This window comes from Chiloscyllium plagiosum, unplaced genomic scaffold (genome assembly GCF_037043375.1).
Source record: "Chiloscyllium plagiosum isolate Xiang-an unplaced genomic scaffold, Cpla_swu_hap1 HiC_scaffold_19, whole genome shotgun sequence".
Lineage (NCBI taxonomy): Eukaryota > Metazoa > Chordata > Chondrichthyes > Orectolobiformes > Hemiscylliidae > Chiloscyllium > Chiloscyllium plagiosum.
Genome location: NW_028270157.1, coordinates 46,256,943 through 46,271,961, shown reverse-complemented (window position 1 = coordinate 46,271,961; position 15,019 = coordinate 46,256,943). Strand labels below are relative to the sequence as shown.

The 15,019-nt window shown below is 40.1% G+C and overlaps 1 protein-coding gene across 2 annotated transcripts in view; it reads left to right on the top strand.

Annotated features, from left to right (window-relative positions):
* Positions 1–15,019, top strand: part of LOC122559598 (cystine/glutamate transporter-like) — an 80,819-nt gene that overhangs the window by 58,991 nt on the left and 6,809 nt on the right. The window contains exons 9-11 of one of the 2 annotated variants that reach the window (XR_006314478.2): positions 780–876; positions 5,077–5,226; positions 9,423–9,548. Coding sequence is in view for 1 of the 2 variants with exons in the window: in XM_043709354.2 (XP_043565289.1) it covers positions 780–876; positions 5,077–5,226; positions 9,371–9,548 (425 nt within the window). In the remaining variant the exon portion in view is untranslated. Of the gene's footprint in view, positions 1–779; positions 877–5,076; positions 5,227–9,370; positions 9,549–15,019 lie in introns of both variants that reach the window. The other variant, XM_043709354.2, reaches the window with a different exon arrangement.

Here is a 15,019-nt window from a genome sequence, read left to right as displayed (position 1 = left end):
GCTACTCAATATGATTTGCTATTATTGGATATGTCATTCATTGAAATTGAATTTCAAATTCTACATTCTGTAACAGAATTGCTTCTAATATTTGAAAGGAACAGATCCATTGTTATATTTAGTTATAGTACTCATGCCTATTCTAGTAGCTGAATGGGTTCTTCAAGGATTCGTTGAGAAGAGGTGTAGATTCAATGACAGCATGTTGCATTGGCAATATGTGTTATATGGGACAAGTACCTAAATTAACAAAGCACCTAGTCATGGGACAAAACTGCTTTCAGTGAACAAAAACAAAAATCCAGGAGCAAGTTGTAAGATGGATTTATGTCAAAAAGGGAAGTTATTGGTGGAAGGAACATCTCTGAGAACCCTTATGAAGAGAATTAGAAAAGTCTTTGCCTGTTGAAATTCTGTAGCCAAATTAAAGTGCATTGGGTTTGTGCTACTGTTTTAACTTAAACCTGATTTATATTATGTAGCCTAAATTGTAATCTGCTAATATGTATTCTTTCATTACCACATACTAAGTTAATAGAAGAAGGCTCTGGGCAGTGTTACTTCTGCATTGCAAGCTCATATTCAAGTTTATTAGGATAAACGACTCATTAGGGGCAGTTATAACACTGAACTTAAGAGAACTATCTGAGCTAGTGTCTAAGACAACAATTCTTTTCCACACTGAGCTGTGCAGATCAGGAACTGACCCTGAGATGAATGGCTGGAGACAGCGTGTCCAAAATCATTGATAATACCTGCTATTTTCTGTCTTGCAAAAGGGTATTCTTCGTGGCTTCAAGGGAAAATCAATGGCCAACTCTCTTCTCAATGATCCACATTCGACACCACACTCCTCTTCCAGCTGTACTTTTAATGGTGAGTACAGATCACAGTTACTTCCCAGCAGAACTGGCCACAGTCTAAAGCATGTGTCAAACAAAACATTCTGCACCAAATACCATTGTTTTTCAGTTCCATCTTGTGCTGTGGTGGAAGTCAGATCACTTGAATTGGCTTTGAATGTTCTGAATTACTTTTAATTTGCTGTTGTTCAGCCACAGACGTTAGACATTGAATGCAGGACCTCACGTGGGAAATGCACTCCTACTGTGCTGCCATCATTTTTCAAACCATATTTTTTATTTCATTCAATGGAAGCTTTATTTTCCTCAATGATACTTAACTCTCAATGAAACTTATGTCTGTGCAAAGTTGGTTGCTGACCTTATATCAAGGAAGAGTTTCCCAACATGTGTTACACACTTCTGGACACCATCCTCATAACCCACACTGTAACTACAGATTGAAGTACTTACTGTAATTTCCTCCTGTGTTTGTAAACCATTCCTTCCTCTCTATCCAACCCACTAAGTATTTTCATTGGTGTTCTGCAATGCCTTCTCAAAAATACGTGAATCCATGCACGCAGACAAGTGCTTATTTCTTGATGGGCATCTTAGAGATCTTCACCACCAAACCTCCAGACATGTGCTGCCCTCAGTATGTCATGCATTGTGTGCTGGCTGTGCCATGTTATTATTCAACTTAACGGGTGTTCCATCATACCACAAGTGCAGTTTCATTAATGACCTCCCTTCCATCATAAGGTCAGAATTGGGATGTTCACTGATGTCTGCACAATATTCAGTGCCAGTTGTGACACCTCAGATACTGAAACAGTCTGCATCTATATACAAGATATGGACAACATCCAAGCTCAAGTTGACAGGTGGTAAATGACATTCCTACCACAAAGTGCTAGGCAATGACCACCTCAAACAAGAGATATCTTATCACTGAGATAATCTAATCAACAGAACTATTATTGCTGAATCACCCACTCTTAACAACTGGGTGCTAAAGTATGCATAGTCTTACCAGATCGTTAGGGCTGTTCTCTCCTTAGAGAGAGATGACTGCCAGTGGTATAACCTGAGGGTCACTAAACCTCAGGTGAGGAGTTATGGAAGAGAATTCTTCATGATAACATCAGCCAGTACAGGATTGAACCCACACTGTTAGCATCAGTCTGATTTGCAAACCAGCCATCCAGCTGACTGAACTACCCATTAGATGAAAATGAAATGTGATTCCCACTTAACAAAAACATGAAATTCTACATCAATGTCTTATTCACATAAAAGTAATAATTCCTTTATTAGGAAGTATAGTGGTCTTCCCCATCTAAGCAATAAAAGCTCACTATTATTGCAGTGTTTATTTGGTCTTCTGCATTAACTTCAAGTTCCCATCACATTAAATATCTCTGGGGGTAGAACTACAGGGCCAACTATTAGGCTGATATAACTCCCTTGTAATTATCAATTGTTTTTCAGATACCACTATCTTAGATACCTTTTAATCGAATCTCATCCCAAGAACGTGATTTCTTTTAGATTTTCTCAAAGTCTGCAGTTTTATTTCTAAGATTCGTGGATCTGGGCATCATTGGCAAGGCGAGAATTTAATGCTAGTTTCTAAATGTCTTTTAGGATTGTCTAGTTCTCAGTGATGGTAGTGCTCCATAATGTTATGGAGAGTTGGTTATACACTTTCATAGGAGATCTGGAATTTATATTGTGCACTCATTACTTGTTAATTTGAGATCCAAATCTGATACTATCCAAGTTGTTCTGATATGAATATAGGAGGCTTCAGAAGACATACCACAGAATCCCTATAGTGTGGAAAGAGGCCATTCAGCCCATCGAGTCTGCACTGACCATCCAAAGAGTATCCCACCCAGACCCAACTCCCCATCCTATCCCTGTAAATTAGCATTTACCATTGGTAATCCACCTAGCCTGCACATCTTTGGACCACAGGAAGAAGCTGGAGCACCCAGAGGAAACCCACGCAGACACATACAAGCACCCAAGGCTAGAATTCAACTTGGGTCCCCAGTGCTGCGAGGCAGCAGTGCTAACCACTGAGTCACCATGCCATCCAATTCCTGATAATTTCCATCCAAAACCGATTGACTTAAATTATCCTTGATGCTATTCACGGTGAAATGCAACTTTGATGTCAAAGACAGTCACTTTCTTCTTAACACCGGAGTTCAGTTCTTTGTCCAACTTTGAACTGAAGCATTGATGACAGCTGGAGCCAACTGGTCCAAACTAAGTATAAATGAGCAAAGTATTGTAATTTTGCTGCAACTTGATACACTGTTGATAATAGCTTCTAACAGTTGTGAAAGAATCCTGGAATGGTTACAGCATAGAAAGAGGCCAATCAGATTAATGTGTGTGTACCAGCTCTGAGCAACTTACCTAGACCCACTTTGCCATCTTTCCCCCATGTTGTTATTGAGTCATAGAGATGTGCAGCACGGAAACAGACCCTTCGGTCCAACTCGTCCAAGCCGTCCAGATAGCCCAATCCAATCTAGTTCCACCTGACAGCACCCAGCCCATATCCCTCCAAACCCGTCCTATTCATATACCCATCTAAATGCCTTTTAAATGTTGCAATTGTATCAGCCTTCACCACTTCCTCTGGCAGCTCATTCCATACACGTACCACCCTCTGCGTGAAAACGTTGCCCCTCAGGTCTCTTTTATACCTTTCCCCTTTCACCCTAAACCTATGCCCTCTAGTTCTGGATTCCCCGACCCCAGGAAAAAGACTTTGTTTATTTATCCTATCCATGCCCCTCATAATTTTGTAAATCTCTATAAGGTCACCTCTCAGCCTCCGACGCTCCAGGGAAAACAGCCCCAGCCTGTACAGCCTCTCCCTATAGCTTAAATCCTCCAACCCTGGCAACATCCTTGTAAATCTTTTCTGAACCCTTTCAAGTTTCTAACATCTTTCTGATAGGAAGGAGACCAGAATTGCACGCAATAATGCAACAGTGACCCAGCCACAACATGACCTCCTAACTCCTGTACTCAATACTCTGACTGATAAAGGAAAGCATACCAAACGCCTTCTTCACTATCCTACCTACCTGTGACTCCACTTTCAAGGAGTTATAAACCTACAATCTAAGGTCTCTGTTCAGCAACACTCCCTAGGACCTTACCATTAAATGTATAAGTCCTGCTAAGATTTGCTTTCCCAAATTGCAGCACCTTGCATTTATCTCAAATAAACTCCATTTGCCACTTCTCAGCCCATTGGCCCATCTGATCAAGATCCTGTTGCAATCTGAGGTAACCTTCGCTGTCCACTACCACTCCAATTTTGGTGTCATCTGTAAACTTACTCTCGGAGGAATCTTGGAGGAACTGTTTTGGCAAAGTCACAGCACAGAATCAGATAAGTGAATAGTTTTAAGTGTGGCCTACAGAAAGTCTGCAGTAGAGTGAGTATATGTTTTTTGAGATATGTCTCTTGATTAAACTTAAAATATAAGCCATAACTATTAACTTAACCTCGAGCAGTGTTTTGTAGAGGAATAAGACAGTGTTATTTTCTGAGTCTGTAGGTTGCGAAGGAGCAAAAATGGCCTTTAGCAGAGCGATATGTACTTCTTGTCAGATGTGAGAGTTTAAGGAGAGTTAACGGGTTACTGTGGATTATATCTGCAATAAATGCTGTTGGTTGCGAATCCTATCAGATCGAATGGATCGATTGGAGAGTCAAAGAGTCAAATAGCACAGAAATAAACCTTTCAGTCCAGCGTGTCCAATAATTATCCAACTTTATTTTAAAGTATTCCAGATTTTGCTGCATATAAAGATTTTCCTCATGTCACTGTTGCTTCTTTTACCAATCACCCTAAGCATTGTCCTCTGGCCATTAATTATTCCATCAATGGGAGAAGTTTCTTCCTATCTATTCTGTCCAGATTCTTCATAATTTGGAACACCTCCAAAATAATTTCTCTTAATTATCTCTTCTTCAATGAGAACAGGCTCAGCTTATCCAATCTATACACACATCCAATGATCCTCATTTCTAGATTCCTATGAATCTATCCTGGACTTTCTCTAAAGCCTTCACATTCTTCCTAAAATGTGGTTCCCAAAGCTGGACAAATACTTGGGTTTATATGTCCTACTATTTGTATTAAAATATCTATACATTTTGTCGAATGTTAATAAACTATTTATTTGTCTTCCTCAGTATCCGCTGATCATTTTGATGATTTTCATTGGTGATCTCTATGGTTTGCTGAATTTAAATAGCTTTCCTCGCTGGTTGTTTATGGGGTTTGTAACCCTTGGACTTATCCGACACCGTTACAAACAGCCAGATATACATCGTCCATTCAAGGTAGAGTATAATAGATTATTCATTAACCCAAAGGCAACACAGTACCAAGGTACTGGGTCTGGTAACAAGTTCCTTTTCTTTCATTCTGTTTCACTGGCTTGCCTCTTGAAAGCCCTGATCTTCACTAAGGTCAGGGTGAAGATCGGTTTCTGATCTTTGTGTAATTTCTAGCCCATTAAGGTACCACATGAGTTTTTCTAGTAATGAAGCACCATTCCTGTTGTTTTAGGGGTGGAATTTCCTCCTTCCCTCTACCATCTTCCTTCTTGACAGGAGCTGCTAGGTACAATATGCTGTATTTGGATTTCCAGAAGGTATTTGACAAGATTCCACATTCATTGTGTAAAGTAGGAGCTCATGGAAGAGGGAGGGTAATATATTAGTATGGAAAGAAGACTGGGTGGTGAGCTGAAAACAATAAGCATGATTTTTTTTTAATCGCAGGATGCGACAAGGTGAGTTCAAAAGATGCCTATATTGGGACTTCAGCTTTTCACAATTTATATCCATGACATAGATGAGGGTAATGCAGGCATGGAAGATAAATTTACCACTGACACATGGGTAAGAAGGTCTGTTGTGAAGCAGAGCTTGTAAACAAAAACAGAAATTGTTGGAAAAGCTCAGCAGGTCCAGCAGCATCTGTGAAGAGGAATCAGAGTTAACATTTCAGGTCCGACGACCCTTCCTCAGAACTGATGGTAGCTAGGAAAATGTTGTTTTTTATGCAGAGGATAAGGTGGGGGGAGGAGGTAAGGAGCAAACAATAGGTGGGGATAGAGCTCAAAGAGAAAGAAAAACAGTTGGACAGACAAAAGAGTGGATAACAGTCTGGCTAGGAGGGTGAATAGCTGTTAATGGGAACTGTCGGTGGCTAATAATGGGTTGTGTATAAGAGCACTCTATGTGATAATAAGGCCTAGTGTGTTGAGGTGGGGGGTGAGGACCTAGGAGAGTTCAAGCCCCAAACTTATTGAACTTAATATTGAGTTCAGAAGGCTGCAGGGTCCCCAAGTGGAAAAAGATGTGTTGTTTTTCCAGCTTACTCTGAGCTTCGCTGGAGCACTGCAGCAAGCCTGAGCCGGAGATGTTGGCCTGGGAACCGGGTGGCGTGTTGAACTGGCAGGTGGTTAAAGACATTGTAGATGGATATAAATAGTTGAGTGAATTGGAAAGATTCTGATAGATGGAGTATAACATGGAAATGCAAAGTTGTTCAGTTTGGCAAGAAGGAGAAAGCAAACACAGTATTATTTATGTGGAGAATGACAGCAGAAATCTGAGCTGCAGAGGGATCTATGCAGTAGTGCATTAGTTTCAAAATGTTAGTATGCAGGTGTAGCAAGAAAACTAATTGAATTTTCTCCTTTATTGAGAGAAATTCAGCATAAAAGTAAGGATGTTATACTTCAGTTATACAGGGCTTTGGTGAGTCTTATATAAGGATATCAATACATTAGAGATGGGTCAGAGGAAATTTACTAGATTGGTAACCCAGAATGAATAGTTTATCTTATGAGGATAGTTTGGATAGGTAGGGTCATTGAATATTTTAAAGAGGAAAGTAAGCATTTTCTTTCAGGAAAGGGAATTAAAAATTTCTTGAGGGTAAATTGGGAATCTGGATTTCAAGTAACAAACAGATCAGCCATGAGCCTATTCAGTGGTGCAGCAGGCCTGAGGAGCTGAAGGATCTACTTCTCCCCTACTTTGTATGTTTGTATTCATGAGCCCTGAAGCAGGTCAGATGCAGCGAGCTGAGTGGATGATCCATCTCAGTCTCCTTCAATGCTTCCCAATATCACTGATGCCAGTCTTCAGACAATTTGATTCAAAAAAACAGTTGGAGACAATGGACACCATAAAGATTATGGGCCTTGACAACATTCTGATAATAGTACTGAAGACCTGTGCCCCAGAACTTCCCACTTCCCTAGTCTAACTGTTCCAGTTCAGCTACAACACTGGTATCTACCCTAACAATGAGGAAAATTGCCCAGGTGTGTCCTGTGCAAAAAGCAGGACAAAATTAACCTGACCAACTATTGCTCCATCAGTCTACTCTCTCTCATCAATAAAGTGATGGAAGGTGTCATCAACAGTGCTGTCAAACAGCACCTGCTCAGCAATAACCTGCTCAGTGACACCCAATTTAGGATCCACCAGGGCCACTCAGCTCCTGACCTCATTACAGCCTTGGTTCAAACATGGACAAAATAGCTGAATTACAGAGGTGAGGTGAGAGTGACAGCTCTTGACATCATGGCCACATTCAACTGAGTGTGGTATCCAGGAGCTCTAGCAAAACTGGAACCAATGAGCATCAGAGGGGAAACTCTCCGAGGTTGGAAACATACCTGACACATAGGAAGATGGTTGTAGTTGTTGGAGGTCAGTCATCTCAGCTCCAGGACATCTATGCAGGAGTTCTTCAGAGTATTGTCCAAGGACCAACCATCCTTAGCTACTTCATCAATAACTGTCCCTCCATCATAAGATCATAAGTGGGGATGTTTGCCAATGACTGCACAATGTTTAGGACCATTTGTGACTCCTCAAATACCGAAGCAGTCCATGTTCAAATGGAACAAGATCTGGATAATATCCAGGCTTGGGTTGACAAGTGGCAAGTAACATTCATGTTACAAAAATGCCAGTCAATGAGCATCTCCATCCAAAGACAATCTAACCACTGTCCCTTGACATTCAGTCATGTTACTGTCACTGAATCTGACACTATCAACATCTTTGGGCTTACCATTGACCAGAATCTCAACTGCACTTGCCATATAAATGTAACAGCGACAAGAGTAGGTCAGAGGTGAAGAATACTTCAGCGAATTGTTCAGCTCCTGATTCCCCAAAGCCTGTCCACCATCTTTCAGGCATGAGTCAGGAGTGTGATGAATACTCCCCACTTTTCTGGATAGCTACAGGTCCAAGAACACACAATTGGCTTGACATATCAAGGACAAAGCAGCCCACTTGATTTGCACCATAACCACAAGCATCCATTCTCTCCAACACCATTGCTCAGTAGCAGTAGTGTGTACCATTTATGACATGTACTGCAGAAATTCACCAAATATCCTTAGACAACACCTTCCTAATCCATGATCACTTCCATCAGAAAGGACAAGGACAGCATATAGATGGGAACACCATCACCTACAGGTTCCCCTCTAAGCCACTCACCATCCTGACTTGGAAACATATCGTCATTCCTTTGCTGCTACTGGGTCAAAATCCTAGAATTCCCTTCCTAAAAGCATTGGAGGTCAACCTACAGTACCTGAAATGCAGCAGGTCAAAAAGGAAGCTCACCACTACCTTCTCAAGGGCAACTAGGGATTGACAATAAATGCTGGCCAGCCAGTGACACCCACATTCCAAGAGTGAATAACAAAAAAGCAGAACTCTTGCCATCTGGAACTTTATCCCAAAAAATATCTTCATGCTTCTTTTGATTCCAGTGCATTTTGCTCCCAGATTTTGCTTCCTTTGAACGCTGCAAATATTCACTCAGTCACCTCCATCTAACCAGCATATTCCTATGCTTTGAGAAGACGGTAACCATTCGTTTCAAATAGCATACATGTTCCTTTGCTGTACCATCTGCAGTTTGCCATCTAAAGCTTCATCCCAAATAGAAGTTTCACCACTTTTCTAACAAACCAAACAGTGGGTGAAAACAGCTGAGGCACAAAATGTATTTCCCATTAAATTCAAGCAGCAGATTTTAAATAATGCTATCTTTGTCCTTCCTGTGCTAACCCATTGGCTTCCATGGGCACAATTTTCTAATTCAGAAACTGAACTAGTTTCACAAAATTGAATGAAGTCAGTCCTCCTCTATATCAGCATATCAGTATGTCCCTGATATAGTGTGCACTGTCACAGTCTTTACTATCTCACATGATAAAGGCTTATATTATTTAACAAAAAGGAAATAGTCAAGATAGAGTATAGTATATAAAATGTACATTTTATTATTTTATATTTATTATATAATAAAATGTACATTTTATTATTTTATATTTATTCTTAAATTACAAAACATTGGCTTGTTATGAAGCTTTTAAATGACACTGCTGTTAAAATTGACTGAAAGTGAGCTGATCAAAAATGTTTTTAACTCCCTTAGGTTCCAATAATCATTCCTGGAATCTTTACTGTAATGTGCCTGTTTCTTGTAGTCATGTCCCTTTACTCTGACCCTATCAACACCGGGATTGGCTGTGCTTTAACACTGTCTGGTGTACCTGTCTATTACCTAATAGTAAGTCGACCTCATGGACCAGCCTGGTGGAGAAAAACACTTTGTAAGTACAGATGTAAAGTAATAACTGTAAATTCATACCTCCTCATCTGGCTATTTTCGTACACTCCTGAATGACCTCCCATGTTTTGTACTCTGTAAGCTTAAGGTATTCCAAATCCATGTTGCCTTTTGTCCTAATGCATACAAATAGCCCATTCAACCTTCACTTTTGTGCTTACTGTCTTAAGTTGTCTCAGTTAAACAATGCATCAATTTTAAAATTCTCATCTTTGTTTCTGAAGACATCTATCAACTCAGTCCTCCCTTTCTCCGAACTTTCCTTCAGTTCCATAACTATCCAGGATATTTACACTCCTTTAATTCTGCCCTTTTCATCATTCGATCATTAGTGCTGCACTTTCTGCCATCGAGGCGGTAAATTCTGCAATTCTATCCTTACACCTTTTCATTTATGTAGCTCACTTTCTTCCTTTAAAATACTCCCTCAGGCCTACGTTGTTGTCTAATCTTTGATTACCTACTCTAACATACTGTTATGTGGTTCTGTGTCACATTTTGCATTATAATGCTCCTCTGGAGTGCCCTGGGATTTTATGATGTTAATGTGAGATATAAATACAAGTTTTTGCTGTGAGATAGAATTAAAATAAAAGAACCAAAGGACCTGATAAACACAGTGTTATGAGAAATTAATCTTAATAAACTTTAGTGTAAAATGGAGAGAAATTAGCTGAAGTGTTGCATCGTATAACTGGAATTGAAGAATTGACTCAGAATGTCAATGTAGTCAATTTGCAAAGCTTGCAAATTTCCAATGATTTACTCCAACTGATAGACAATTAGGCATAATAACCTTTACTGTTGCCTCTCCAGTACAGGTCTCTTATTTGGCAAGACTCAAGGTTGGGTTAAGCATATCATGAAACTCATCTTTACCTTGAAGAAATTGCAACATCCCGTGCTTTAAAAAATTAAGCATTAAATGGGACAATTCAATAATGCTGCATCTGGAATATACTTAATATCAGACCAAGGTTTGATGCACATATGCATGTGACAAGGGCAAATTCAAGTTGTTGAAACTGTACTTTGGGTGAGGCTGCAAAAGAAACCCAATTATACTATCATGAGAAGACATTTCTGTTTTCTACTAAAACAATATTTAATTTCTGAAATCAAAAGCAAGTTCATAGTTCTTTGAAAGTGGAGTCACAGGTAAAAAGGATAGTGAAGAAGGAATTTGGAATGCATGTATAGGAGTATAGGAGGTGAGATGTCATGTTGCAGCTCAACAGGATATTGGTTAGGCCACTTTTGGAATACTGTGTGCAATTCTGGTCTCCTTGCTACAGAAAGGGTTCAGAAAAGATTTACAAGGATGTTGCCAGGGTTGGAGGGTTTGAGCTATAGGGAGAGGCGGAATAGGCTTGGGCTATTTTCTTGGTGGCGTGTGTATGGAACAAGCTGCTAGAGGAAGTGGTAGAGGTTGGTACAATGACAACATTTAAAAGTCTTGTGGTTCTTTATATGAATAGGAAGCGTTCAGAGGGATATAGGCCAAATGTTGGCAAATGCGCCTAGATTAATTTAGGATATCTGGTCGGCATGGACGAGTTGAACCGAGAGGTCTGTCTCCGTGTTGTACACTCTATGACTCTACTGTGGATGCTGGAGAGCTGAAGTACAAACAATAAGAGCAGATCTGGCAGTATCCTAAGTTAATATTTTGAGTCCAATATAATTTTTCTATTTTGTCATCTATTTAGTTTTCATGTGCTCAATATATATATATTTCAACAGCTCCTTTTCGATGTTTTATCTCATACTGAGAGGTTTCTTTTTCTCTCTTAACCTCCAATAATTTCACCAAGGCTGTTTAGAATTTCTAACGGACAAACTGTTCAATCTATTCAGGATAGAACTTTTCATTGTAATTACTAAAAAAATGAAAATTCAAATAGGGCTAATTTACTTCATCCTTGATTTATCAAATATTTCTGCAGCAGTACTCATGTAACAAAAATTCTCCTTAAATAAGCATGTTTAATTTTGGCAATTTTGTTTCAAATCTTCCACCAAATAATACTTGCACTCCTGACATGATATTATTCCAGTTTATAGATTGGCTGTTGAATATTAACAAGTGAGTTGGAGAATCTGAACAGGTTTGGCTGCTGCCTTTCTCCAGCAACTTCTATTTTTGATTCAGATCTCCAGCACCCACAACTCTGTGTTTTATTTTTGAGTTGTACATCGTCTCATTCTAGCAAGAAATCACAATTGTTTTTTGGTTCTACGATCTTTACAAAACATGGAAGGGAGATCAAAAACAGAGCGATTAATTTTATTTGGTATATCCAGTCCAGGTTAAAAATTCAATACAATAAATTGTAAAAAAGGTTGGAGAGATAATGACTGCAGAGAACATTAGACAAAATGTGGTTGACTGTTGACTACTCTCTGGACAAGTCAGGATGGGCAACGCCCACATCCCATGAATGAACAAACAAAAATCTCTTCTGTTCATGTATTCCAAAGAAACTTGACACGATTTAAAAATGCCAGTAACAAAATCATTTAAGACAGTTTATACCACAGTTTATATTTCCTGACCACTTTAACAGCATTAGCATAAGCATCAAAATTTTGCCAATGAAAATATTGTCCTTCATCTTGTTCAGGATACATTCTATTTCCACTTTTCAGTTAAGTCGTACAAAATGCCTTGAATGTGGCAAATGCAAGAATTTAGATATGCCATGCCTTAGCCCTGACATTTCTTCAGTGCATTAGATTAATCTAATTTTCTCAGAAAGTGGGAAGCACTCACACTACCACATTTATTATTCATTCTTATTGTCAGAGATGTGTGACTGTAGAAGACTGGAGGTTGGCTAACATGGTGCCAAGGTAATAAGGAAGGTGGTAAAAAAGAAACAAGGAACTATAGACTGGTGAGTCTGACATCAGAGGTGGGCAAGTTTTTAGATTAGATTACTTACAGTGTGGAAACAGGCCGTTCGGCCCAACAAGTCCACACCAACCCGCCAAAGCGCAACCCACCCATACACCTACATTTATCCCTTCACCTAACTCTACGGGCAATTTAGCATGGCCAATTCACCTACCCTGCACATCTTTAGACTGTGGGAGGAAACCCACGCAGACACGGGGAGAATGTGCAAACTCCACACAGTCAGTCACCTGAGGTGGGAATTGAACCCAGGTCTCTGGCGCTGTGAGGCAGCAGTGCTAACCACTGTGCCACCGTGCCGCCCCAAGTTGTTGGAGGGAAACCTGAGGGACAGGGTTTACATGTGTTTGGAAAGGCAAGGACTGATTAGGGATAGTCAACATGGCTTTGTGTATGGGAAATCGTGTCTCACTAACTTGATTATGTTTTTTGAAGAAGTAATGAAGAGGATTGATGAGGGCAGAGCAGAGGACATGATCAGTATGGACTTTAGTAAGGCGTTCAATAAGGTTCCTTGTGGGAGACTAGTTAGTAAGGTTAGATCACATGGAAAAGAGGGAGAACTAGACATTTAGATACAGAACTGGCTTGAAGGTAGAAGACATAGGGTGGCGCTTGAAAGTTGCTTTCCAGACTGGAGGACTGTGACCATAATGTGCCACAAGGATTGGTGCTGGCACTGCTTTTCATCATTCATATAAATTATTTTGAAATGAACATAGGCAGTATGTTTACTAAGTTTGCAGATGACACCAAAATTGGAGGTGTAGTGGACAGCGAAGAAGGTTACCTCAGAGTATAACAGCACCTTGATCAGATGGGTCAATGGGCCAAGGAGTGGCAGATGGAATTTAATTTAGATAAATGTGAGGTGCTACATTTTGGAAGAGCAAATCAGGGCAGGACTTATATATTCAATGCTAAGTCCTGGGGAGTGTTGTTTAACAAAGAGACCTTGGGTACAGGTTCATAGTTCCTTGAAAGTGGAGTCGCAGGTAGATAAGGTAATGAAGAAGGCATTTGGTATGCTTGCCTTTATTGATTAATGCATTGAATATAAGATTTAGGAGGTCATGTTGCAGCTGTACAGGACATTGGTGAGGCTACTTTTGAAATATTGTATGCTATTATGGTCTCCCTGCTATAAGAAGGATGTTGTGAAACTTGAAACATTTACAGAAAAGATTTACAAGGATATTGCCAGGGTTGGAGGGTTTGAGCTTTCGGGAAGGGCTGAATAGACTGGGGCTATTTTTCCCTGGAGTGTCAGAGGCTGAGGAGTGACCTTATAGAGTTTTATAATATCATGAGGGGCATGGATAGGGTGAATAGTCAAGGCCTTTTTCCTGGGGTGAGGTGTCCAAACTAGACATCATAGGTTTAAGGAGAGAGGAGAAAAACTTAAAAGGGATTAAGGGGCAACTTTTCCATGCAGAGGATGGTGCATGTATGGAATGAACTGCCAGACGGAGTGGTGGAGGCTGGTAAAATAACAACAATGAAAAGGCATCTGGATGGGTATATGAATAGGAAGGGTTGAGAGGGATATGGGCCAAATGCTGGTAAATGAGATGAGATTAATTTAGGCTATCTGGTCGGCATGGATGAGTTGAACTGAAGGGTATGTTTCCGTGCTATGACTCAATGACTCTATAACTGTGTGTCTTGAGCAGCCATTTCAAAGTATATTAGAATTAGACGGTATTTAATGGGTTTGGGTGAAGGTGATTTCATCAGGTTCTTATTACCGAACTAATTTGTTTTCTTCACGCAATCTTGCAACTGTCGATGTAATTTATTTACAATATGCACTTCTTGTCAGATGGGGGAGTTTAAGGAGAGTTAACCTGAGCTACAAACCTTCACAAACCTTGCAGTTTAAGGAGAGTTTACATGTTACTGTGGATTATATCTGCAATAAACACTGATGGTTGCAAATCCTATCAGAACAAATGGATCGGTTGGAGAGACAGTGAGAGGCAATGAAGAATTTGCAACAGCAACAGTATATGATGGATGGCAGTTATAGGAAAGGGGAAAAGTCACAGATACAGTCACATAGATGGGTTAAATCCAGGAAAGGTAAGAGAGGTAGGCAGCTAGGGCAGGAGTCTTCTGTGGCTATCCCCATTTTAAACAAGTACGCTGTTTTGGAAAATGTAGGGAGTGATGGATTCTCAGGAGAACGTAGCATGAACAGTCAGGTTTCTGGTATTGAGACTGGCTTTAATGCAACGAGGGGTACGTCAGGTTCCAAGAGATCAACTGTGTTAGGGGACTCTCTAGTCCGAGGTACAGACAGACATTTCTGTGGCCAGCAGCGAAAAATCAGAATGGTGTGTTGTTTCCCTGGTGCCAGGATCAAGGATGTCTCAGAGAGGTGCAGAATATTCTCATGGGGGAGAGGGGCCAGCAGGAGGTCATTGTATACATTGGAACCAATGACATAGGAAGGGAAAAGGTTGAGATTCTGAAGGGAGATTACAGAGAGTTAGGCAGGAATTTAAAAAGGAGGTCCTCGAGGGTAGTAATATCTG